This window comes from Megalobrama amblycephala, linkage group LG3, assembly GCF_018812025.1.
Source record: "Megalobrama amblycephala isolate DHTTF-2021 linkage group LG3, ASM1881202v1, whole genome shotgun sequence".
Classification (NCBI taxonomy): domain Eukaryota; kingdom Metazoa; phylum Chordata; class Actinopteri; order Cypriniformes; family Xenocyprididae; genus Megalobrama; species Megalobrama amblycephala.
Window position 1 is genome coordinate 10,522,037 of NC_063046.1, and position 27,917 is coordinate 10,549,953.

The window sequence follows — 27,917 nt, forward strand, 5'->3', positions numbered from 1 at the left end:
CAAAAAAATAATCTTAATCATGTCAGATAACACTTAAGCAGAACACGGTCAGATCAAAGTGTCTGAAGAATTTTTGGTTCCAAATTTTTATCAATTTTACTGGTAGTCCACTGTATGAAGAATTTTTTTTGGGTATAATATGTCACAGTTTACTTTATTTTGCTATCCGAACTTACATAAATGAACTATAGTGTCCCGCAACAACTAGTAAAAATATATCAAAAATATCAAAAATGTCTGAATAATTTTTGGTTTGACTGTGTGTGTGTGTGTATAATTAAAACATAAAAAAATGATTTATTTTATTTGATATCTTTTTTCCACTAAACTCATCAAAATATATTACAAAATTATAATGCAAAAAGTGACAGTAAAGACTTTTGTAATTTTACACAAGATTTCTATTTCAAATAAATGATGTTCTTTTGAACTTTCTATTAATAAAACAATCCTGAAAATGTATCATGGTTAAAAAATATATAGCATCACAACTGCTTTCAACATTGATAATAATCATAAATGTTTGTTAAGCATCAAATCATCATATTAGAATGATTTCTGAAGGATCATGTGACACTGAAGACTGATGCTGAAAATTCAGCTTTGATCATAGGAATAAATTACATTTTAAAATATATTAAAAACAGTTTGAAATTGTAATAATATTTTGCAATATTACTGTTTTTACTGTATTTTTGAACAAATAAATGCAAACATAAAATACTTATTTAATAAACATAAAAAAACCTCTCTCTGACCCTAACTTTCGAAAAGTAGTGTACATGTGATGTGAATTTGTTCAAAAGATGGTACAATATCATGAGGATAATCATGCTGCCTATCGCTTATGATGCCTTAAAATACTGTCTACATAGGCAGCATACTAGGTTTTGGATCAGTGAGATAAATCATTGTGAGTGTTTTAAATGGGTTTGCTTTAATTTTTTAGCTTACAGTTCATTAGCATCCTCATGTTATTCCAAACCTTTATTTTGTTAAAAATAAAAAATCTTCCTCGGCACTTCTGTTCACATAGAAAATAGCCGCGTACGGGTTTAGAAAGACATGATGGTGACTAAAATAATGACCGAATTTTCATTTTTGGGTGAACTATTCCTTTAATAATCCCCCATTGTGCAATACTCAGCAAGGCCACTCGAATCTTTAACTGGATACACATTGGAACAAGGAAGTGGTAAATTGGCCAATCTTAGTGGCATTTTCCAACGGAAAGGTTCAAGTGCGAAGAGATGTGATAAAACAGCATTGCTACCTTACATTACCCCTGACTGGTTATCTGACTCCTGGGAGAGAGAGCAAAGGGAGAAGGAGACCAGTGAGGGTGAACAAAGGTGTGCATCCAAGCCAAGAGCAGATCTGCAGTGGGTTTGAACTGCTGCCCAGACTTCTCACACACCTCAGGCCTCTCTCGTTTCAATGTGTCTCCGGTGAAAGCAGAAGAAAAAAAAGCAGCAGAACATATACACTCTTCCTGACCAGAGCTTTGTGTGGGCCATTGAAACCGTCACTGTGTGTTTTTCCCAATCCTTTGTCTTTCATGTTTGCTTTTCGATGGTCACATCCAAGAGCTTCCCAAGGAAACAATGATTGTATATCAAAGGGGAGCTTAGTGTGTTACAGTGTTTAGTGCCCCTTGACTTCCTCATTTCTTTTCTTCCCAACAGATGAAAACTTTGTGTGTTTTACCAAACATGAGCCCATCGGTGTGTGTGGAGCAATTATTCCGGTGAGTTTGTGGCTGTTTTCCATTTCAGATTTTTTTTTTTTTTTTTTGTGGATCAAATCAGAAGGTTGTGGTACATCCTACTTTTTAATTGTTATTTTTAGATGTAATTAGCATTTTTATAGTATTTTTATTTAATTGGTTTTTAATTATAATTGATATATTTATTATTTATTTTAATTATTATATTTTATTATTATATTTAATTTAAATTTATATTTAATTATTTTTATTAGAGATGCATCAATATATCGGCCAATAATTGGTATCGGCTGATAAAAGCGAATTTTCACGCTATCGCCAATAGTTTAAAAACAGCCGATAGTCAGGGCCGATATATCTTGTCAATCAAAAGAGGGCAGGAAAATGCACTGAATTTGTGCTTTGTGTAAAGAAAATGCTAAGAAACCAGTTTGATGTTCAATATTAATAGTAATTATATGAATTAATAACTTTCAGAAAGTTAAGAAATGTAAATTTTTTTACTTCAGAATTTAGTTAATGTGATGAAATGGAGAGAATAAAGTTTTTATTTTTATTTCTTTCAAAATATAATAATTAAAAAACATCTTTTATTTGGTAAATAAATACACTATCATTTTTTTTTTAATGTTTGTGAAATCTCTTATGCTCATAAATCATTCAAAACTGCTGATTTGGTGCTCAAGATATATTTCTTAAAAGTTTTTTTTTTTAATAAAAGAGCTTAATATTTTTGTGGAAACCATGATATGTTTTAAAGGATTCTTTAATAGAATAGAAATCTTGAAATATAAATCTTTTGTAACATTGTAAATGTCTTTACTGTCACTTGATCGGTTTAATGTGTCTTTTCCTAGTATTAATTTAAAGTATTAATTAATTAAGCGTTATTTAATTTACCGTATTGATTTTAGAGATGCACCGATACTAAATTTCTCCGTGGATGCGATTATTCAGTGATTATTCAGAATGACATCTGCTGAAACTCTTCCAAATAATGCAAACTATACAGGGAACTCTCATTTTGTACATTACTATAATATTAGAGGTTATAATTAACAACAGAGTCCAAACTATTATATTCAACTGCTATTTATTTTCAGATATAATAAAACTCAAACAAAAACTGTTTGTACCCAACTCAGTTGCACATAAGGTAGTTTTCATAAGCACTGTCTTCATGACAAATTTAAACACATATACAAAGCTCTGTCATGAAACTCTAGATGGCGCAGGCTAATAGGTCCTTTAACTCAACCTGCTCGTAATCACATAATACTTGGGTAGCATTTGCCTTACCAGTGCAGCACAGCGTGCTTTCAGAAACCCTCCACCTTCCCCAGCTCCACCTGTGTAGATATGTTAAAAGTGTACGCTAATTCATGTACGCTATATTGTACAGCAGCAGCAGCATGTCTTACTTGCTCACAGCAGCGTGTCGTGTATGTATTGGCAGCAGCAATAACCTACAGCAGCAGCAGTGTAGCAGATCTATTCCGCCAAGACCAAACATACAACATTATCATACCCATTACCATGCCAAACTCTCAGAGAGTTGTCATGACAAAAATATAATTAACAGTAAATATAGTTTTTTTGTTGTGCAAGTAAGTTGTGCTGTATTTACATTTACATTTAGTCATTTAGCAGACGCTTTTCTCCAAAGAGACTTGCAAATGAGAGTAGTTGAAGTAATCAAATCAACATGAGTACAACAGTATGTAAGTGCTGTGTGAAGTCACAGTTTTGTCAGTAAAGTGCTCGTAGCAAGGAATTTTTTTTTTTAATACACAAATAGATGGAAAAAGAACAGAAATCGAAAAAAAGAAGAATAAGATAGATAAATAAAAAGTAAGTGCTACTATTACTGGGTCAAGTGTTGACGAAAAATATATGTTTTTAGCATTTTTTTGAAAATGGCTAAAGACTCAGCTGCTCGTATAGAGTGTGGTAGGTCATTCCACCAGCCAGGAACAGACCCGGAGAAGGTCCGTGAGAGTGATTTTGTGCCCCTTTGTGATGGCACCACAAGGCGACGTTCACTTGTAGAACGCAAATTTCTGGAGGGTGCATATTTCTCAACATCAGCTTTTGATGTTCATGCTTGTTTTCTTATATATAAATTGTATTAAATAGTAAGAGGATGACTCGCACTGCAAAATTTGAAAGCTGATACTTTTTAATTGTTATCAGAAGTAACAAAGGCCAATGCTCTTTGCAATTATTGGATGGGAGGCACGCTACAAATAATGCCTGGTGTAGGAAAAAACGTTATTTAGTCAAATACAGCCTGTTTTTTTTTTTTTCTTTTTCTTTTTTTTAACTATTAATGCGTTATTGTCACATTAACTTGCCCTAAATTCAAAGAAAGATTTACTTCACACACATTATGAGTTGCAGTCTGAACTCTTTGACAGGATATAATCGGCCCTGATCATTGGCTGCTTTTTAAAAGTTGGGCAGATGGCCGATATCCCTGATAGCACAAGCAGGCCTTCATCACTGAGACGTCTATTTGATGTCTGCATTAACATCTGCAAATTGTTAAAATTTCCAAGGATCAGCATTCTCCCCTAAAAAGTGATCAAGCTGACCAAACCGTAAGTCGTAGGGACCGAAAGAAACCTTGAGGGCTGGTAGTACTTACACCGTCTACAACGTCAGTAAGGCTCGCCCTGATCGGCCTGACGGGGGCGCTACAGTGGTGAAAAGTGCCTTGGATTCGATCGTCGTCCTGCGAAACCTAGTTTTGCAAACTAGGTCCGATTGGAACCAAACGAGGGCATTCGCTGGAGTTAATAATGTCAATAATTATCAAAAATAGTTGAAATTTAGATTCTAATGCCACCAAAATGTTTGAAGTGGGCGGAGCCACTTTTACTAAAATGGCTATAATTCATGAATGGAATGAGATATTTGAAATGGATATAACTACACAACCCTATGTCTGATTGACTTAAAAATTGCCATGCGGTGTCTTTGTCCAAGGTGCCAAGACTGCCTTTGAGGACAATCGCATATTTCAAAAAATGTCAATGAATTTTGAGCAGGTATCAGACAAGTTTAACGGAGGCAGAACAAAACTCATTGGGCCTGTTTGACTCACGGCCCCAGAGACCTGTGAGAAATTTGAAAGAAATCGGCCACCGCGGGGCACCTCCTCATGTATGTAAATTATTGCACATCACGCAATGTTTCACCCACGTCCACGACATTCATAGCACATGGTTAAACTCCTCATTCTAAACAATTTTGCCTTTAGGACCGCTGCTTTCCATCGAATTGTTTGTTAAATATTGGAGATTATTTCAAAAACAAACTTTGGTGAACAAATAATGTCTTAGAGACGTACCTGTGCTGTCGTACCTGTGCTTTTATCAGCCGATAGCTTACCGATTATTGGCTAATACTTCGGTGCATCTCTAATTAATTGTAAATACAATTGTTCAAATGTTGTTTAACGCTGTCACACTAACTGAAGTCCTCCTTGCTTTTGTGCCAGATTAATACTCAAACTGCTATTAAATAAACATGTCTGTTAGTAGCTTACGTAGTAGTGTAAGTTCCATGTCAGATTATGAGTAGTTTAGTAATATGGCAAGTTAAAGTTAATAAGTAGTTTCCCCAGGATGAGATTCTGTGTAAGTATACTTCAATGCTTGCCAAATGCACTTAATTTGTGAATTTGACAGTATTAAAACTATCATTTAAACAGATAATAAAGAAACATACTCGAACATGGTTTAGAACATAAACACAATAGATCCTCTGAGTGTTGAATCACACATACATGATGTCTTTGCCACAGCATTGTTTATATACTGTAGCCAACGCCTGTCTAGAGTCTTTCAGATGCATGTAAGGAAACACCTTGGATACAGATACACACTCTCACACACAGACGAACACAAATACACCACTCCCTCTCACAGACATCACACGAGACGAGCATGTTATGATCTTGCGTGCTGCTGAAGCTTATGAATGTTTATGAAAGCTTGCATGAGCGTCAACTCTCTGAAACCACGAGGCCTTGTTTCGGTTCCTTACTGTAAAGAGCCTGTTTTCTCTCTTGATGTAACTCTATCAGTGTTCTGGTGGATCTTTTGTGAAGCTTTAAATCCTCACTAATTCCAATTACAGAGAAGCAGCCTGACCGTGTGGTATGAAATGAAAGTGCGATTTGACTCCCATGTAATTAAATATCTCCCGTACGCCCACTAAATCCGAATACATGCTGCAAAAATGCACAAGGACAGACATGTCACAGAGACTGTATACTGCTGTAATAGAAATATACAATGACATTGCTAAGTGATTCCTGGGACATTGCTAGGTTGTTCTGAGTGGTTGTTAGCATATGGTTGCTAAAGCATTACTAAGTGGTTGCTAGGGTGTAAGTGGAAGTAAATCTGTTCAAATGGTGTTTATTACTGTCAGCTTAATTGAGGTGTTGCTAGGATGTTCTGAATGGTTGCTAGGGTTTCATGAGTGGTTGCTAGGGTGTTGCTTGGGTTTTCTGAGTGGTAGCTATAGGTGCTTGCTAGGGTGTTCTGAATGGTTACTAGGGATTTTGAGTGGTTGCTGGGGTGTTGCTAAGGTTTTCTGAGTGGTAGCTATAGATACCTGCTAGGGTATTCTGAGTGCTTGTTAGGGCATTGCTAGATGGTTGCTAGGGTGTTGCTAAGGTTTTCTGAGTGGTAGATATAGGTGCTTGCTAGGGTGTTTTGAGTGGCTGCTAGGGCATTGCTAGATGGTTGCTAGGGTGTTCTGAATGGTTGCTAAGGATTTTGAGTGGTTGCTAGGGTGTTGCTAGGGTTTTCTGAGTGGGAGCTGTAGGTGCTTGCTATGGTGTTCTGAGTGGTTGCTAGGGCATTGTTAGATGGTTGCTAGGGTGTTCTGAATTGTTGCTAGGGTTTTCTGAGTGGGAGCTGTAGGTGCTTGCTAGGGTGTTCTGAGTGGCTGCTAGGGCATTGCTAGATGGTTGCTAGGGTGTTCTGAATGGTTGCTAAGGATATTGAGTGGTTGCTAGGGTTTTCTGAGTGGGAGCTGTATGTGCTTGCAAGGTTGTTCTGAGTGGTTGCTAGGGCATTGCTAGATGGTTGCTGAGGTGTTCTGAATGGTTGCTAAGGATTTTGAGTGGTTGCTAGGGTGTTGCTAGAGTTTTCTGAGTAGTAGCTATAGATGCTTTCTGGGATGTTCTGAGTGCTTGCTAGGGCATTGCTAGAAGGTTGCTAGGGTGTTTTGATTGGTTTCTATGGCATTGCTAGATGGTTGCCTGGGTGTTCTGAATGATTGTTAGAGATTTTTGAGTGGTTGTTAGGGTGTTGCTTGGGTTTTCTGAGTGGTAGCTATAGGTGCTTGCTAGGGTGTTCTGAGTGGTTGCTAGGGCATTGCTAGAAGGTTGCTAGGGTGTGGCCAGGGTTTTCTGAGTGGTATCTATAGGTGCTTGCTAGGGTGTTCTGAGTGGTTGCAAGGGCATTGCTAGATGGTTGCTAGGGTGTGGCCAGGGTTTTCTGAGTGGTATCTATAGGTGCTTGCTAGGGTGTTGCTAGGGTTTTCTGAGTGGTATCTATAGGTGCTTGCTAGGGTGTTCTGAGTGGTTGCTAGGGCATTGTTAGATGGTTGCTAGGGTGTTCTGAATTGTTGCTAGGGTTTTCTGAGTGGGAGCTGTAGGTGCTTGCTAGGGTGTTCTGAGTGGCTGCTAGGGCATTGCTAGATGGTTGCTAGGGTGTTCTGAATGGTTGCTAAGGATATTGAGTGGTTGCTAGGGTTTTCTGAGTGGGAGCTGTATGTGCTTGCAAGGTTGTTCTGAGTGGTTGCTAGGGCATTGCTAGATGGTTGCCGAGGTGTTCTGAATGGTTGCTAAGGATTTTGAGTGGTTGCTAGGGTGTTGCTAGAGTTTTCTGAGTAGTAGCTATAGATGCTTTCTGGGATGTTCTGAGTGCTTGCTAGGGCATTGCTAGAAGGTTGCTAGGGTGTTTTGATTGGTTTCTATGGCATTGCTAGATGGTTGCCTGGGTGTTCTGAATGATTGTTAGAGATTTTTGAGTGGTTGTTAGGGTGTTGCTTGGGTTTTCTGGGTGGTAGCTATAGGTGCTTGCTAGGGTGTTCTGAGTGGTTGCTAGGGCATTGCTAGAAGGTTGCTAGGGTGTGGCCAGGGTTTTCTGAGTGGTATCTATAGGTGCTTGCTAGGGTGTTCTGAGTGGTTGCAAGGGCATTGCTAGATGGTTGCTAGGGTGTTCTGAATGGTTGCTAAGGATTTTAAGTGGTTGCTATGGTTTTCTGTGTGGTAGCTATAGGAGCTTTCTAGGATGTTCTGAGTGCTTGCTAGGGCATTGCTAGAAGGTTGCTAGGGTGTTGCTAGGGTTTTCTGAGTTGTAGCTATAGGTGCTTGCTGGGGTGTTCTGAGTGCTTGCTAGGGCATTGCTAGATGGTTGCTAGGGTGTTTTGAGTGGTTTCTATGGCATTGCTAGATGGTCGCTAGGGATTTTTGAGTGGTTGTTAGGGTGTTGCTAGGGTTTTCTGAGTGGTAGCTATAGTTTGTTGCTAGGGTGTTCTGAGTGCTTGCTAGGGCAGTGCTAGACGGTTGCAGGGGTATTCTGAATGGTTACTAGGAGGTTGCTAGAGTGGGTGCAAATTATGCATGTTATACAATCACCTAGCAACCTATTAATGGATTTAATGGATTTAATGATGTTTAATACTGTCACCCTATTTAAGGCCACAACCTAGCAACCACATATAAAACCCTAAAATTGTGACAGTGAATTTAGTCATTTTGTGCCCTTTTTGTGCAAAAAAACAAAAACAAAACTAGTTTAATAAATACCATACAATAAAAAGGGAGTGATCTTTCTTTCTGATAATAATTAACAAACAAAGTTATCATAATTGAAAGGCTGTTTTGAATATATTCTCCTGGATGGGTAATTCATGACTATAAATGAAGTTACTGTCATCAATGAATCACCATATTGTCTCAATTTTCTTAAGTTACAAAAACATACATATCATTTTTCAAATCAAGATCCAAGAATCTTAGTTCATCAATGAAAATGCCTTTTTATTGTCTTATGTTGCTTTGGAAACAAAGCACAAACTGTTGATAGACACTGGAGATTATATCATAAAGTCATTATTCATATTTGAGATTGATTTGGTGGTAATTAAAGAAAGCAATGCTGGCATTCAGAGCAATGAGTCACTCAGAAGGAAAATTAAAAAAGTGAAAATGCAATCCAGAAACATGTCTAATTGCCATGACAACAGCCAATAAATTGTAAAAAACAACAATTCTCTACTGGTAAACAAGTGATTTGTGTACATATTTATGCAACTAATTTTACATAGAACAGCAGTTAGACTTGATGGTGTGCTCTTGTATTTAAAAACAACAGAGGCTCCTTCAGTCCTGGCAGAAAATGTTCACAGCACAATTTCTGCTTACACTTTTTCTTCTTCTTTTAGCCTCCATTTTTATAAAACCTGTAGTAACAACCCATAATACTCTAGCAACCACATAACAACCCTTCAGAACACATTAGCAATCACCTGACATCTTCAAATCTTGTTTTAAAAACAATCCCAGTCAGATGAAATCAAACTAGTGCAGCTTTACTGATGGTGCATTTGTTTATGTACTTAATTGTAATCTTCTTCTGCATTTATAGTGGAACTTCCCTCTGCTGATGTTCACATGGAAGATCGCACCGGCTTTAGCCTGTGGGAACACGGTGGTCGTTAAGCCCGCTGAACAGACCCCGCTGACGGCTCTTCATGTTGGATCTCTCATAAAGGAGGTGAGGGTGCAGCTGTGGCTCATGGGATTTGTTTGGTTTGGTGTTTTTGATATAATTAACATGGACACTGATGATTGATTGCATCAGCGCTGCCTTTCTTGCGTCCCAGATTCTGTGGTTTGATTGTGGATGTTGCACAAACAGTGTTTCCCAACCAGGGCTTCATGATTGATTTGCGGGGGGATTGTGAGATTATGATAGAAATGCCAAATTAAAGGCTTTTTGCACCCCAGTGGATATAGTGACATGTAACATGACTTTCTGGAATACTTGATTCTGATTGGTTGCGGCATTGAGCAGATCTTTTGGTAACACTTTACAATAAGGTTCATTAGTTAATATTAGTTAAAGGTTCCCTAGAACCCTTTTTCACAAGATGTAATATAAGTCTAAGGTGTCCCCTGAATGTGTCTGTGAAGTTTCAGCTCAAAATACCCCATACATTTTTTTATTATTGAATTTTTTTAACTGCCTATTTTGGGGCATCATTAAATATGCGCCGATTCAGCGTGCTTCCCCTTTAAATGCTCGCGCTCCCCGCCCCCAAGCTCTCAACTCTATAATACATTGCATAAACAAAGTTCACACAGTTCACAGTCAATACTGGCTTGTGTAATGCCTTGAACATGAGCTGGTATATGCAAAAGTTGGGGGCGTACATATTAATGATCCCGTCTGTTGCATCACAGTCGGTGTTATGTTGAGATTCGCCTGTTTTTCAGTGGTCTTTTCCACAAATCAAATTTACATAAGAAGGAGGAAACAGTGGAGTTTGAGATTCACTGTATGTCATTTCCATGTACAGAATACATTATTAAAATCAAGAGTTTGTATTTGTTAACATTAGTTAATGTACTGTGAACTAACACGAACAAACTATGAACTGCTGGACAAACTATGAAAAGCTTGGAAGAGCCAGGATATGATATTTTTTAGTATAACTCCATTTGTGTTTGGCTGAAAGAAGAAAGTCATTTACACCTGAGGGTGACTAAATCATGGGATGATTTACGTTTTTGGGTGAACTAACCCTTTAAAGCTGTTGCTCTAGCATTCTGCCCAGTTTGTATCAGACGCAGAGATAAAGTAGTGCGGTAAAATTACATTTATTTGAATGAATGAATTATAGCATTTATTTGAATTATTATCGAGAAAGAGATAAGAGATGCTTATGTGCAGACAGAGGTGTAAAGAGTACCTAAAAAATATACTTGAGTAAAAGTACAGATACCTTACAGTTAAAAATAACTCCATTAAAAGTTACACGTCACCAATTCCAATACGACTTGAGTAAAAGTCCTTGAGTATCTGATTTTAACAGTACTTAAGTATTTTACTCGTGCTGAATGTAGGCTCAAAGATGCACTAGTCCTCAACACCTGAGAGTAGGGTTGCCAACTTCTGGAAAGGAAAATAAGGGACAATCATGGGGACAATCGTGGTTGACGTTAGCAATCTTTGTTGCATTATATGCCAACAGTTCAAAAATGGCAAAAAGCACTTCTTGTGTTTTTCGCCCAAAGTTTGCATTTCTGTAACTCATATTACAGATATCCTTTTAGATTATAATTCTTAAAAAACTTTTCTTTTCTTAATTTTTAAGTCCCAATATGGTTAATTTCCAGAGAAAGGGATCTCCGTGTACCTCCAGTCCCATATAATGTGGCTCCATGTTCAAATTGTTGAATTTGACCCATTTTCTATATATATATATATATATATATATATATATATATATATATATATATATATATATATATATATATATATATATATATATATATATATATATAGCTACACCAACGGATATTAAACATCAACCTCTATTCAAAATCATAAACCATAAACAACAACAACAAAAAAATGTCAGCAAGATAGGCCTACATAGATGGCATAAAATTTGAAAGCATAATAACTGAACATCTTTAAAATTTCAGCCAATAAAGCATTTTTTTAAACAATGGTACTTAAAAGTTTGAACTAAATGGTGTTGCAACCATGTATGAATAAATAAAAATGAATATTTTTCAATTAAAGAGAAGTAGAGAATTATGGGCTGCTTTTGGTGCTTGAGACTTTATTATTTTGTGTTTCAATAATGAGGTCCAAGTTAGGCTACTTAAATGAACGTAACATGTTTTTTTCTCTATTTAACAACATTAGCAATAGTGAAAGATGACTTCCCTTTTTGATCACGTCTTCCCTCAGGGAGATTGAATGTTTTCTTGCGTGGCTGAATGCTGAAATCAAACCGCGAACAGTGAAAGGGATTTGCCGTTACCGTGAGACCCGCTCGCTGTGAAGCCGACAGAGAAGTCTGCTTGGTCTTAAAGCCTTCCGCGAACGGCTATGTTGTCACAAAGGAATGATTAATTCTCAAATTAAAACGCATGCCTGAGAATACGGGACAAACTGCGTTCCGTATGCCTTTCATACGGAACGCTTCTTTGATGCCTTAAATACGGGACGATTCCGTATTATACGGAACGGTTGGCAACCCTACCTGAGAGACATGCCGGTGAAAATAAGAAACAAGTGATTTGTAAGATGAGAAATCGAGTTTATTTTCTAAATTCAAAATGAAACTGAACACCTCAATATTGCAATAAATCATGGTCGACAACAGCCTCTTAAACATTACAAACTCTCAATTCTCAGTTAAGCTCAAGTGCACAAAAAGGCCAATATCCTTCAAAAAGGTCTTGTCAATTCAGCGGATAAATAAAATAATGTTCAGTAACATTAAATAGTCAATGTCTACTTGCACTGGATGTGCTGGTTTCACCGGCTGCAATCATGACCTCATCTCCTAAAACAAACACCTATGATTCAGCAACTACCTGCTAATGCACTCACATTCACATAAAGTAGCCTTGTTGACAAGTTTGGGTGAGTAAAGGTAGGGTGACCAAAACGTCCTGTTTTCACGTCCTGTCCTGGCCGTCCTGGTTGTTTTTTATAAAGTGATGAAAATGTCCTGGTTTTCATTGTTTTTCATTGGGCCATTAAATTGACCGGTGTTACGAGATTTTCGGTTTCCGAAGGCGGAGCATACATGAATATTAATGAGTTAATATTCATATATTAATAATGCACGTGCAACTGAGAATATTAGTTCAGATAGTATCTCAAGACAATAGTGGATTATTCCATAAAGGTAACTATATTCTCAGTGTTGTGGCTGACTTATGCCTAAACTACAGTTGTTTACTTCTAGGTAACAGCTTATAATGTTTTCATTAGTATGCACGATTTGTGCAGTCGTCTGTAACTGAATAACAGATACTTTGTGTAACAGCAGAGCAATCTTCAGCTATCGTCTACAATGCGTTCAGCTCGTTGTGCTCTTCCTTTGTACCTTGCGATGTAACAGCTGATAGGCCTATATAAATTTCTTTACAACTTTCATGCTTAGCTATTTGTTAAGCAACAAAAAACTGCTGGGAAAGATCAGCTCTACAGCAAAATATAGATGGGCAAACAAGGAGGATGAGGAAGAAAAACAGGATGAAGAGGAAAACGAGGATGAAGAAGAAAACTAAAGATATAGATATTTTTTGTTAGTTTTTGTTCGTTTGTGAGAGCTATTTTTGTTAAATTTGGTATTTTTTTTAGTTATTTATTTATTTTTCTAATACAGAAGAGACCATATTTCTATAATTATTTCATTCGTTATTTTTGAAACTTTTTGAATAATAAAACATGTTGAGTAACCTCTGAGAAGCTGAATCTGAATTTGTGTCTTTGGTTATGGATAGTATTTTGTAATATAACAATTTTCTATCCATACAGAGGGGGCATAGGCCTACTTCAAATGTATTGAAATAATAAGGCATCTTTGAATAAATTTCGAGTATCATTTGAGTATCTCATTGCCGGGCCGAGTGTCCTGGTTTTCGGTAATCAAAATATGGTCACCCTAGTAAAGGCAAAACGCACAAGATATAGTACCTTCAAAGCCCTCAGATGACGATATCGCTTCTTTATAGCAGAAACAAACTACCGCAGAAAAAGTTAGGTGCCATGCAAAAATGTAATGTGTAATTGCATTTCTCATCACAAATGTATTGGAGTAAAAAGTACATTTACTTGTTCAAAAATGAAGTCAAGTAGAGAGTAAAAGTTGAAATATTTTTGAAACTCAGTATAATTACAAAGTAGCCAAAAAGATATTTAAGTACAGTGACAAATTACATTTACTCAAATACTTTACACCACTGCTTATGTGAATTACCTGTATGTTCAGTGTCTCTCTCTATTAACAACGAAGCTGTGAGTTTAATTACTTTCAAAATCAGATGTTACCCCCTCGCTGGTGAGAAATATAATGTAGCGATTCAGCAGTGATTTTTATTGATAAAAATCGCAGCGTTGATAAGTTTCTCTGCTCCTGAATGTTTCTGTTTGTGTGCACAGTGTGATCTCCGATCTCTGTGTACGAGTGATGCATGTGTGTGTGTGTGTGTGTGTGTGTGTATGTGTGTGGAAACAACGCGTTAATATAGAATGGTGATTAAATTGACTGGAACTACCTGTGCATTAAACTGTTTTAATGCACACCTTCCAGCTAATCAGAATTGAGTATTCAGAAAGACCATGGTGTAACATGAACACGAATTATTTGTATTGTACTCACATTATGAAAGGTTAATAAATACCGTAAAAACATATTGTTCATTGTTAGGTTCATGTTAGGTAATGCATTTAAGTGATGTTAACAAATGAGTCCTATTGTAAAGCGTTACCAATATCTTCTAGAATCATACATTTTATTGAAATGAAAACAAATCAAAATATTACACTGATACAAATATACACAGAAATCAGTAATTGAATTTATTCGGCATGTTTATTGAATGACTGGAAGTTGAAATTTCGGTTGGGAGCCCCTGGATGTATTACAAAATGACTCAGCTGCATTGTGGGTAATCAGTTGTTGGTCTGTCTCTGTTTATACAAAACTCTCCAATTATCATGTTTAATTCTTCAAAGAAAGCAGGACGCATGAATTGCTGTAATGACTAAAACTGCAGCTGCGAGCCTTCCGTCAACCGCCCCTCGCTTTCTATTCAAGCCGCCTGTATCTAAAAAAGAGATGATTTATGTCTTCGTCATTATGAATGAGATCAGTGTGGTTTAAAGCCCTCAAAAGAAAAGCGTCTCTTTGTGTACATCAACAGTCTTGCTGTCTCTGTCCCCGTGGGCAGTTTTTTGACCTATTAATTTCCCATTTTACCCTTTTTGTAAATAAAGCCCATTCTTTGCCTCATGTCATACAGGCTGGCTTTCCACCTGGAGTCGTGAATATCGTACCTGGCTTTGGACCTACGGCTGGAGCCGCAATCGCCAGTCATATGAACATTGACAAAGTGGCGTTCACAGGCTCTACAGAGGTGAGGAACTGTGGGGAAAAAGCTCAGGCAACATGATATCGCTCAAAGGTTGCTCTTTCAGAGCTTCTCAGTAATAAGTCTCCTTTTAAGATGTTTCTCCCATTTTTCCTTAAGAGACACAATATAAAAAGTCATATTGTTGACATACAGTAAGAGTAAAAATCTCTCAAATTAATTTGGATAATAGTTCAGATGTTTCTTTGAGGAATGTTTCTATAAATAAAATGGTTTTTTTTCCTACCAAAATATATTTTAAATAAATGTGGTGAACAGCGCAGCCTAGGCAAATCTATTTATCAAACCTTCACATGCCAAAATGTACTTGTACTAAATACATTTTCAATCTTAAAATATATTTTGGGTAAAGGCAAACTGTTTGTTAAAATATTCTTGGTAAAAATAAATATGAGTAACTTACATTACAGAGGAGATTAAGAGAAACAATTAAGTTGAGATGATTTATTTCACCTATGGAAAATGATGCGTCACCTCAAATACTAATAAACCATTTTTGTTCAAATATCAGTTGTGTAGTATGAGATCCATGTGAGCTGAATCTCAGAGCTCTGAACTGTAGTGTTTCAAAGCGCTGTGCTGTTTCAGTAGTTTCCCGTCATTATCTACATGACAAACCAGATGATATTCATAAGTTACATACAACTAGAGCAGCTTATGGAAGCATCATTAGCAACCGCCGGCTGCACTTCCCGCTCTCATTATTGTCATGTGCTGTGTTTGTGTTCAGGTGGGCCAGCTGATCAAAGCGGCGGCGGCCAAGAGCAACCTGAAAAGAGTGACTCTGGAGCTGGGGGGAAAAAACCCCTGCATTGTGTTTGCTGACTCAGACCGTGAGTGATGTGGTTTGCCAGATCTCACTGCTGAAACAATAATGATTGCGCTGGGAGGGCTGGGAAAAACGGGGGATGGGAACGATGTGCGCAGTATTTTACGTACAGGTCTTCGTTTAAAAGAGTGGAAAGTGTTGAGACACTTCAGGCACACTTAAAAATGTCTGAATGTCATTGCATTCGAAAACAAAAACCAGGTGTATTTGTTTAAAAGGAAAATAGCACACTTTTCAGTCAAATTGCAGGTATTTTGTGTTTGTGGAGCATTAGTGGAACATGTTCATAGTAGTACATGATGAACTACAACGAATCTTTATACATCCATTAACATCACCAAAACACCAGTTGATTTAAAGACACTGAGCAAAAATGATGAAGAAAAGTGACTTTAGTAAAGCTTGTGCAGCAACTGAGTGTGTGTTTTATTTCTTTATCTAATGCAATGCTATTTTACGGAAGAGGATTAGGGCCAAGCAATAATAAAAAAATAAAACCATCTCGAGATTAAAGTTGTTAAATTTCGAGAAAAAAGTCGAGATAAAATGTTGAGAATAAACTTGTTAAATTACGAGAAAAAACTCGTTAAATTACAAATTTGTTCTCATAATTTGACGACTTTTTCCTCGTAATTTAATGACTTTATTCTCATAATTTAATGAGTTTATTCTCAACATTTTATCTCGACTTTTTTCTCGAAATTTAACAACATTTTTCTCATAATTTAACGAATTTGTTTTCATAATTTAACGACTTTTTTCTCGTAATTTAACGACTTTATTCTCAACATTTTATCTCGACTTTTTTCTTGAAATTTAACAAGTTTTTTTTCTCGTAATTTAACGAATTTGTTCTCGTAATTTAACGACTTTTTTTCTCGTAATTTAATGACTTTATTCTCAACATTTTATCTCGACTTTTTTCTCGAAATTTAACGACATTTTTCTCATAATTTAACAAATTTGTTCTCGTAATTTAACGACTTTTTTCTCGTAATTTAATGACTTTATTCTCAAAATTTTATTTCGAGTTTTTTCTTGAAATTTAACGAGTTTTTTCTTGTAATTTAACGAATTTGTTCTCGTAATTTAACAACTTTTTTCTTGAAATTTAACGAGTTTTTTCTCGTAATTTAATGAGTTTATTCTCAACATTTTATTTCGACTTTTTTCTTGAAATTTAACAAGTTTTTTCTTGAAATTTAACAACTTTAATCTCGAGATGGTTTTATTTTTTCTTATTGCTTGGCCCTAATCCTCTTCCGTACTATTTAGACATTTTTAAGAGTGACCGGTCTTTCTGTTTTAAAAATTATCTGCCATTAAATTGTCTGCCAGAAGCATGAATGTAAATGACTGAAACCTGTAAAACTTACATATGAAATAATAGTCAGTTAATTGAAAATTTTGACACACAAAAAAAGTCTGCATATATGTTTTTTGTTGAGTATCATATTTGATACATCAGGCTGTTATGGCTCAAACAGTATGATAAAGTGAGAATATGGAACTCATAGTTGAGGACCAAACTGAGCAAAAATATGCAATTTGGCGCAGATATTGTTATTTATATGGCCATAAAGATGACAATCTGATTGCTTTTAATGCAAATCAATAAGATCGTCAAAACAATATAAAAGTATACTTACATAAAATGCATTTAAATATCAGTTGTCACTCTATATCTCCCATTATTATGTCTTATTAAGTTCATAGTTTTATGATCAAAACTGTAGTTTTTATTGCAGGGTCAAAACATATAATGCAGTGCAATACAATGATGACTGAGAGATGAATGTTCTTCAAAAGCCTGGTGTATCATATTTGATACTCACATTTTAAGTGAGTATCAAATATGTCTCATGAGTATCATGATTTTTCCAAAAAAATGATGTATGGATAATCAAGTAAACCTGCTTCAGTCCAGTAAGTGTTCATCTTGAAATATTATTAACAACATAAATGTTATGATAACACTTTAGTTTATGGTCCAATTCTCACTATTAAAGGGTTAGTTCACCCAAAAATGAAAATTCTGTCATTTATTACTCACCCTCATGTCGTTCTACACCCGTAAGACCTTCATTCATCTTCAGAACACAAATTAAGATATTTTTGATAAAATCCGATGGTTCAGTGAGGCCTGCATTGCCAGCAAGATAATTAACACTTTCAGATGCCCAGAAAGCTACTAAAGACATATTTAAAACAGTTCATGTGACTACAGTGGTTCAACCTTAATGTTATGAAGTGACGAGAATACTTTTTGTGCGCCAAAAAAAAAAAAAAATAGTGACTTTATTCAACAATATCTAGTGATGGGCAATTGGGGAATCTTTTGTTTCAAATCAGTGGTTCGGAGCGTGTATCAAACTGCCAAAGTCACGCCCCCAATGGTGAACTATTGAAATTTCAAAACACTTGTGACGTAACGAAGCCTTGTTTACTGAAATCACATGACTTTCACGCTCTGAACCACTGATTTAAAACAAAAGATTTGTAAAGCTTTGAAGCTTCATGAAGCAGTGTTTTGAAATCGCACATCTCTTGATATTGCTGAATAAAATCTTTTTCTTTTTTTTTTTGGTGCAAAAAAAGTATTCTCGTCGCTTCATAATATTAAGATTGAACCACTGTAGTCACATGAACTGTTTTAAATATGTCTTTAGTAGCTTTCTGGGCATCTGAAAGTGTTAATTGTCTTGCTGGCAATAGAGGCCTCACTGAGCCATCAGATTTTATCAAAAATATCTTAATTTGTGTTCTGAAGATGAACGAAGGTCTTATGGGTGTGGAACGACATGAGGGTGAGTAATTAATGATGGAAATCTGCTTATTAGCATGCATATTACTAGGATTTTGGCTGTTTATTAGTACTTATAAATCACATATTAATGCCTTATTCTGCATGACCATATTCCACATTCCATTATCATACGCAATACCTAAACTTAACAACTACCTTACTAATTAATAAGCAATTATTAGGAGGCAAAATTCATAGTTATTAGTTAATAGTGAGAATTAGACCCTAAAGTGTGATCAAGTTATTTTTACTTTTACTTCATAAAAATCAGTAAAGATTTCACAGAAAAAAGGCATGTAACCTGAAGATGGACATTTTTACAATTACACTAAAAGCCATTTTACTTGCTAAAAAGTATGAACTTTCAATCAGATGACAAGACATGTAGTAGATTAAACCAGTACAACAGGTTTTTCAGTTTTAAACAGTCTGATGGGTAAATCTTAGTATTTTAGATTAATATGTACTGTTGTGTGTTCTTATTTCTTTTATTTGATTTGTTTTATATTGTGGTGTGTATTTTATGTATGTCTACTATGCTGCATCCAAACTTGTGTATCAATATGATACAGTAGGCTTTATAGGGTTAAGTTGCCAAATGCATATTGGGCCAATATACAGTTAATTGAAGTGCATTCAATTGTGGTGCGGTTATATTTCTGAGGGGCTTTTTTGGCTTGAGTTTATTCAGCCCCAGTGATGTTGCAATACTCCAGACCACCCGTGCAGCTGTGAACTATTCGCTGCTCTATTATTATGTATGTTCACATCTGCACACAAACCCAGATTTATGTCAATGCACAGCTCATTAAACTCCAGAAAGGGTGTAATGATATAATGCATTATGTTATCAAGTTTACAAATGAATCAAAGCATGAACATTGGCACAGGTATGGAAACTGCTACGTAATGCACTGCAGCTTTGCAGAAAGAAAAAAGCATAAGGACATGGGAAAATAACACTGGGAAAGGTTTTGTATAAAGTGCGCACTGATGAGTGTGTGTGTGTGTGTGCAGTGCAGTCGGCGGTGGAGGAGACGCAGAAGGGCGCGTTCTTCAATCAGGGTCAGGCGTGCACCGCTGCGTCACGCGTGTACGTGGAAGAGCAGGTTTATGATGAATTTGTGCGTCTCAGTGTGGAAAGAGCCAAGAATATAGTGATCGGAGATCCTATGGAGCCACAAACTTCACACGGGCCGCAGGTGATCACTCAGTTTACTCGTATTAAGTTTTTCTTCTTGTATGCAGGTTCTTTATGTATTTCTGCTCTTCTTTCAGATTGACCAGCATCAGTTTGATAAGATCCTGGCGCTGGTGGACAGTGGGAAGAGGGACGGGGCGAAGCTGGAGTGCGGCGGATGTGCGGTGAAGGACAGAGGTCTGTTCATCCATCCCACCATCTTCTCTGATGTCAAAGACCACATGCGTATCGCCAAAGAAGAGGTACGACGCTGCTCTGTGCTGGAGTATGTGTATTGTCATTTGTAAAACTTATATAGAAAAACAGCTACATATAGGGCAGATGTAATATAATTTTAAAAAATGTCAAACTTCCTATTTAGATGAAAGAAAGAAATTTTTCTAAAAATGTTCATGAATAAATAAGCATTATTATTAAATACTTGACTGATTAGACTATTCGGTGAACCATTAAATATTTTAAAGAAAAAATGCTGCTGCTGTTGATTATTGTTGCTGCTGCTGCTGCAGAGCTAGTATGGACTTGCTAGTGCTAATATATACACAGACATAAATAGACATACATAAATCCTGTAGCAGATCTAGACAGGTGGAGCTGGGGGAGGTGGAGGGTCTCAGAGGAACTCTGCAGGACTATCTTACAGCAAACACTGAACCAGACTATTTAAATGTTGAGCAAGCAATCTCATTGGCTGCAGCATCAGCAGAGGCCAATCAGATTGTGTCATGTGGTAAGATATGATTGCTTGCAGATTGCATGTAAAGGACCTATTGTCCTGAAATAGATATTTACTGTATACAGCCTTAATTTTGAACTAACTAAAAGATTGATCTGGAGATTTGATTTGGAAATCCTGTTTTGCTATCCAGGATTAGTTGATCTAGTCTACTTTTGTGTTGGTTGTTCAAAGCTAAATAGGATTGGATCACGCTGAATCAGATGCACAGATTACCAGTGCTCTAAATGGGGTCACAGTTCACACTGTAGGCTGCTAGCTATGTAAAGAACAACAGGTTGAAGAGTCGATGTGGGGTCACTTTAAGCTTTTTTATTTGAAGAGAAAGAAAACAAATATCCCCTTCCATTTTCAGTTTCCTTTAAACAATCAGATGCCTACAGAGGCACTAAAGGGACACAGTGATGGGAAAAATATGAAATGGGAGAAAAATTATATATTTTGATGAAAAATATTTGAATCAAACAAATTTACATTCAATAAGGGATGCAATTGTTAATCTCTGATTATTGTGACAATGTAGTTTATATACAGTACAGATGTATAGATAAAACGTTATCAAAATTATTCCAGTTCGCATAGATCCGCGGACACAACTAATTTTTCTGTATTATGCAGACCAGACTAGTAATTTGGCAAATATCACTTTTTAAAAAAAAAAAAAAAAAAAAAAAGCAGCTTCTGCGCACATACACCCTCAAACCTATAGACTAAACACGTAAATGAACGGCAAGAATGCATTAAAGGTATTCGGTTTTCAGTAAGAAAGGTGTCATTTAAGCAGCCCCTAACAGTTTTTACAACGGAAGTGATTCAATCAAAAACCAACTTTAGCTCGATAATAATTTTCCTGTTGTCACTGTGAAGCTGCTTTGAAACAATATGTATTGTGAAAAGCGCTATATAAATGACTAGACAGTACAGTGATTAAAAAACACTTAAAATTAAATGTATCATTTTTGTTTGATATCGACAGCTGTTTGGGGGATTATTTATGGTGCCAAAATCTCTCCTTTTTTTACTTTACATACTGAAAGGCTTAATCGGTAGCCTAATGTCTATTTCTAATTTATTACTTTTAACAGTTAAACTAATCAAGATATAAAATATAGATATATAAATATATAGATATAAAAATATAAATATGTATATGTGTTGTATTTTTGAATAAATTTAAAGTTTATTACATTTTTGTTCCTGAAATCAACCATTTCAGAATCTTTTGTATTCTTCTTCTTTTAAATAACCAATTTTCAAGATTTGATCCAATCTGAAATTCTGATCAGTTTTACTTTTGAACAACTGAATTTGTGTCCTATAGTGCCACCTGCTGGATGATTGTGGCATTATAGATCTGTGATCTGTGTCCTCAGATGGCCTGTTCAAGTCAAATCAAAATCAAATAAAAACAGTATGTATATATATATATATATACAATACAGTCCAAAAGTTTGGAACCACTAAGATTTTTAATGTTTTTAAAAGAAGTTTCGTCTGCTCACCAAGGCTACATTTATTTAATTAAAAATACAGTAAAAAAACAGTAATATTGTGAAATATTATTACAATTTAAAATAACTGTGTACTATTTAAATATATTTGACAAAGTAATTTATTCCTGTGATGCAAAGCTGAATTTTCAGCATCATTACTCCAGTCTTCAGTGTCACATGATCCTTCAGAAATCATTCTAATATGCTGATTTGCTGCTCAATAAACATTTATGATTATTTTCAATGTTGAAAACAGTTGTGTACTTTTTTTTTTTCAGGATTCCTTGATGAATAGAAAGTTCAAAAGAACAGCATTTATCTGAAATACAAAGCTTCTGTAGCATTATACACTACCGTTCAAAAGTTTGGGGTCAGTAAGAATTTTTATTTTTATTTTTTTGAAAAGAAATTAAAGAAATGAATACTTTTATTCAGCAAGGATGCATTAAATCGATCAAAAGTGGCAGTAAAGACATTTATAATGTTACAAAAGATTAGATTTCAGATAAACACTGTTCTTTTGAACTTTCTATTCATCAAATAATCCTGAAAAAAAATATTGTACACAAATATTTTGTACAGTTGTACACATTAAATGTTTCTTGAGCAGCAGATCAGCATATTAGAATGATTTCTGAAGGATCATGTGACACTGAAGACTGGAGTAATGATGCTGAAAATTCAGCTTTGCCATCACAGGAATAAATTACTTTGTGAAATATATTCAAATAGAAAACAGTTATTTTAAATTGTAATAATATTTCACAATATTACTGTTTTTTACTGTATTTTTAATTAAATAAATGTAGCCTTGGTGAGCAGACGAAACTTCTTTTAAAAACATAAAAAATCTTAGTGGTTCCAAACTTTTGGACTGTACTGTATATATATATATATATATATATATATATATATATATATCATGCCAATGGATTTCCATTGATAAGTAGGACACAAATAAGTAGGACACATAGTTATCCACCCACTTTACTGTTGCTGATGAATTTACATTTCTGCTTTATTATCTCTGAAAATATGCATCTGGCTGCAAATTAGAACAAAAATTAAAATACATGTCATTTCAATCCTGTATGCATTTATTTTTTCTGTGGTCACTAAAGACAAATTTAAAGAATCTCCTTCCATACCACAAACAACCGCTCATATGACCACGTCTGTCAAGCTCCATAAAGGACAAAGAATCACCTAAATGTATCATAAAAGTGTAAAAGCCATATGATGATATTTTTTTTATGATAATTATTTTTTATGCCATTTTTTTTTTTTGAATGAATGAAAAAAAACTCCATACGTTTTTCATGTAAAAAGCAACAGCATACAGATTTGGAATGACATGAGAGTGAGTAAATAATGGCATAACTATTATTAGCATGCACTATACCTTTAAGGACAGCCTGGTAGATAGCCTGGGCCACACTGATGTGTGTATTTTGCAGATCTTCGGGCCGGTTCAGTGCATCATGAAGTTTAAGACGCAGGAGGAGGTGATTGACAGGGCCAACAGCTCACAGTACGGCCTGACGGCAGCCGTGTTCACGCGTAACGTCGATCGAGCCTTGAGCGTGTCTGCGGCCCTGGAAGCTGGAACTATCTGGTAGGAGACTCACCAAACTCTTGCAGTTCATTTGTAAGCTTTTACACTGTAAAAAGAATCATCAACTGTAATTTATAATAACAAATACAGAAGTAAATACAAAATCTAGTGGTGGATATGGGTTTTTTAATGACCGATATCTACAGAGCAGTTCTTTCTCAACTGTTTACGTTCACTTAAAACATAACTGACTGTGTTTACGTGAATACTCGCCAAGACTGGCATTTTGACATTATTTTGTGTGTATTTGACTGTTTAAGCGCAATAAGCAGCAAAAAAGAACTGAGAGGCGGCTTTATGTGTGCACACTTTGGGTGTGAGCATAAAATCTGCGCGAATCATGCCCTATACGCGCAATCCCACAGCGAAATTTAAGCCCTGTAACACCAACAATATTCATCTGGAGCAAATGTAACGAGTGAGTGAGAGGAGGAAGGTTTGTGTGTCACTCGCTGTCGGCGAGATGAGAGAGAGAGAAAGAGCAGCTGGTATCATGTATCCTGCGGAAAATGAGTATTGGCAGCGTTTCAGATATTTCAGTATAGATATGTATTGAAAAATCGATGTTTTTGACAACACTGCATTGCACTTAAAGGGTTAGTTCACCCAAAAATGAAAATTCTGTCATTTATTTCTCACCCTCATGCCGTTCCACATCTGTAAGACCTTCGTTAATCTTCAGAACACAAATTAAGATATTTAGTTGAAATCCAATGGCTCCGTGAGGCCTCCATAGGGAGCAATGGACACTTTCTCTCTCAAGATCCATAAAGGTACCAAAAACATATTTAAATTGGTTCATGTGAGACAGTGGTTCAATATTAATATTATAAACCGACGAGAATATTTTTGGAGCGCCAAAAAAAAAACTAAATAACGACTTATTTAGTGATGGCCGATTTCAAAGCACTGTTTCAGGAAGCATCGGAGCATAATGAATCAGTGTATCAAATCTGCTGTTCGGAGCGCCAAAGTCACGTGATTTGACACGCAATCCGAATCATGATTCAATACACTGATTCATTTGTGCTCTGAAGCTTCATGAAGCAGTGTTTTGAGATCGGCCATCACTAAATAAGTCGTTGTTTTTTGTTTTTTTTGGCGCTCCAAAAATATTCTCGTCGCTTTATAATATTAATATTAAACCACTGTACTCACATGAACCCATTTAAATATGTTTTTAGTACATTAATTGGTCTTGAGAGAGGAAGTGTCCATTGCTCCTTATGGAGGCCTCACGGAGCCATCGGATTTCAACTAAAATATCTTAATTTGTGTTCCGAAGATTAACGAAGGTCTTACAGGTGTGGAACGGCATGAGGGTGAGAAATAAATGACAGAATTTTCATTTTTGGGTGAACTAACCCTTTAATTTATTATTTCAGATGCCTTTTTAAAAGACTACAATTGAAAAATGTATTATATATAAAATTCAACCCGCCAAAGTGGCTAGTAGGAGTGACTGTGTTACATGCCACTGCTGAAATCCTGAATTGGCCAGAAGATGGTGAAATATGAACAGTTTTCTTGTTAATGGTCTACTCAATTTGTATGTAATTATTTATATACAAAAAAATGAAATGAGCGGATATTTTCCAAGTGTGGTCAAAGGTCATGTTTCGTTCTGTTCTCCAGGGTGAACTGCTACAACGCCTTACATGCTCAAGCTCCATTTGGAGGCTACAAAATGTCAGGAAACGGCCGGGAGCTGTGAGTGCTAATGCTTCATTTCTTCTGTTTACCTCGTTTCATACCTGTCTAATAATATGAACTTATATTTTATTACTTGTTTTTTTCTCCCTGATGTCTACTTGTTATGTAATGTTAGTTTTTAGAGTTTTGCACCATAGTTTTGTTTTTCACAACCATTTTCCACCATCTCAATCTCAAATCCTATTAAACAAGCCGTTTTACCTGTTGTACCTTTAAGGCTTCTGTAAACACTCTCTTTGCACATGCAAGGGCATATGCCTCGTGATAGTTTGAAGAGGCTTATTTTCTCTCAATTATGGATTATGCATGTACATTTCCTTCAAATGTGTGTGTGCAGGGGTGAGTATGCACTGGCGGAGTACACCGAGGTCAAAGCCATCACGATTAGACTCGGCGAGCAGCTGAAACTGTGATCTGAGGCTCCAACATCCTTCTGTGTTCATAACAGCATCTGAAGAAACTCTGGCTTTAACCATCGGTCTCATTTCAGCTCTTTTTCTACCAGTCTGTTTATTTGATGTAGATGTGCTGTACAGATTTAAAAGAATTTTTTTTTTTATTTAATTTGGATGTTTTAAAATGAAGCAACGTTATCCATCATCTCTCAATATTTACTAATATAAAGATATATATATCCAAGTTAAGTACATATGTTTTATGTAGTTATTACAACAGATTCACATGCATACACACTTTTGATTTGGAGGTTCAATTCTTCTTAGATCTCTTAAAGTCGGTATGAAGCGGAAGTTGCGATAGTCTTTTCTTCCCTATTGTGACGTATATCTGAGTGAAACAGCTTCTCAAACAGGAAAAATGTAGGGTGGGACTTGATTTTGTCCATGGGGAATTGATTGGATGGTTGTGGTTTGCTATTGGTGGATCTCATGTGAGTGACAGGTTGCCCCGCCCTCACGCCAGCTGTCAGACAAGAGAAGAGGGAGGGGATAATGTTTTGATTAAAGATTATGAGGGCACATGATTTTAAAAAAATAATAATGATGTGCATGGATAAATCATTTATAATAAATACTGCAATATTTCATCAAAAGTAAGAATGGTCAATTTTGATTTCATGGTGACGTCTAAGGTCTCCTGTTACGGCAGCTAAAAACAAAATGGATTGAATTTCCTAAATGATCCTTCGATTCGCCTCAAAGCTGTCTTAAATGAAATAATTTCTGCTCCTTTGCTCTGACACCGAACACAACTGCAAAAATTATTTAACTGTTACTACATTCACTTTGTGATGCTGAATGCAAATTGAAATGATGAATCATTTTCTGCACTGTTTATGAACAGTGTGTTGCCCTGCATAATGTATAATTAGAATAAAAAGTGATTTTATTTTGTAAATGTACATACACATCATATGACAGGTGAATTGATGTAATTGTTTAAAATATATTGTTTACTGTCTTATTAATGACTTATTAAATAGCTATTGATTTAAAAAAAAAAATGAATCTGAATCAATGAATCGATAAATAAAAATTCATATGAAGTAACTGATTATTGTCATTTTGATCTGTTGTAGTGGTGAGAAATATACTCTATGAAAGTACTTAAAGGGTTAGTTCACCCAAATATGAAATTTATGTCATTAATTACTCATCCTCATGTCGTTCCACACCCATAAGACCTTTGTTTGTCCTCAGAACACAAATTAAGATATTTTTGATGAAATCTGAGGGTTTCTGATCCACACATAGGCAGCAACGACATTGCACCTTTTGAGGTCCAGAAAGGTACTAAAGACATTGTTAAAACCGTCGTCTGTCCCGTCATACTGCTACGCAATTTTCATTGCAGAGCTTCAGTGTTTATGTCCGAACGGTGGCTCAGTATTGGCCGGCTCTGGTCACGTGAGCAGCACGACGCATGCGTGAGCCCGCGTTCAGACATAAACACTGAAGCTCTGCAACGAAAATTGCATAGCATATGACAGGACAGACGAATTTGTTGAATAAAGTCGTTATTTTTGTTTTGTTTTTTTCACACAAAAAGTATTCTCGTCATTTCATAATATTAAGGTTGAACCGCAGTCACGTCAATGGTTTTAACAATGTCTTTAGTATCTTTTAGTACCTTTTTTCTCTTCCAAATACTGTCATGGATGGAAATTTACAAGCTACACAGATATCACATTTGGTTTAATGGCACAAACATTTGAGAGTAACTCTATCACTTCCTTGAGTACTGAGGTTGATTTACACAGAAGTAGGTCAAAGTGAAGTATATACAATGGGACAGTGCATTTGCAACTTGTGCATTTGCATATATGTTTTTATAAGATCTGTTTGAGATATTAAACATGGCTCTCAACCTTTTTGTCCCCCTATTGTCCTTTATAATTATTCAAAGGCCCACCATATCGAATATTTCTAGTATTATTGCTGTAATGACAATGCATAATAATAAAACTTTTTTTGTTACAAGAAACTGGGAGTGTTTATATATTACATTAAATTATTGCTCATTCTGTATTCATTTCTGTTCAATAAAAATTTTAATTTCAATGAACTCAAAATTTTAAGGCAACCAGGTAACTTACTTTTTTAAGTTAAACAATTTTGCAGTGTAGTTGC

At 35.8% G+C, this 27,917-nt stretch overlaps 1 protein-coding gene across 3 annotated transcripts in view; it reads left to right on the forward strand.

Moving 5' to 3' along the window:
* aldh1a3 (aldehyde dehydrogenase 1 family, member A3) overlaps nucleotides 1–27,771 on the forward strand; it is a 45,708-nt gene extending 17,937 nt beyond the window's left edge. For all 3 annotated transcript variants that reach the window (XM_048183800.1, XM_048183801.1, XM_048183799.1), the window contains 9 exons: nucleotides 1,686–1,747; nucleotides 9,400–9,528; nucleotides 14,808–14,921; nucleotides 15,667–15,769; nucleotides 19,589–19,773; nucleotides 19,850–20,014; nucleotides 23,459–23,616; nucleotides 25,252–25,326; nucleotides 25,667–27,771. In XM_048183800.1, the coding sequence (XP_048039757.1) occupies nucleotides 1,686–1,747; nucleotides 9,400–9,528; nucleotides 14,808–14,921; nucleotides 15,667–15,769; nucleotides 19,589–19,773; nucleotides 19,850–20,014; nucleotides 23,459–23,616; nucleotides 25,252–25,326; nucleotides 25,667–25,742 (1,067 nt within the window). In that variant the 3' untranslated portion in view covers nucleotides 25,743–27,771. The remainder of the gene's footprint in view (nucleotides 1–1,685; nucleotides 1,748–9,399; nucleotides 9,529–14,807; nucleotides 14,922–15,666; nucleotides 15,770–19,588; nucleotides 19,774–19,849; nucleotides 20,015–23,458; nucleotides 23,617–25,251; nucleotides 25,327–25,666) is intronic.
* Nucleotides 27,772–27,917: the final 146 nt, after the last annotated feature.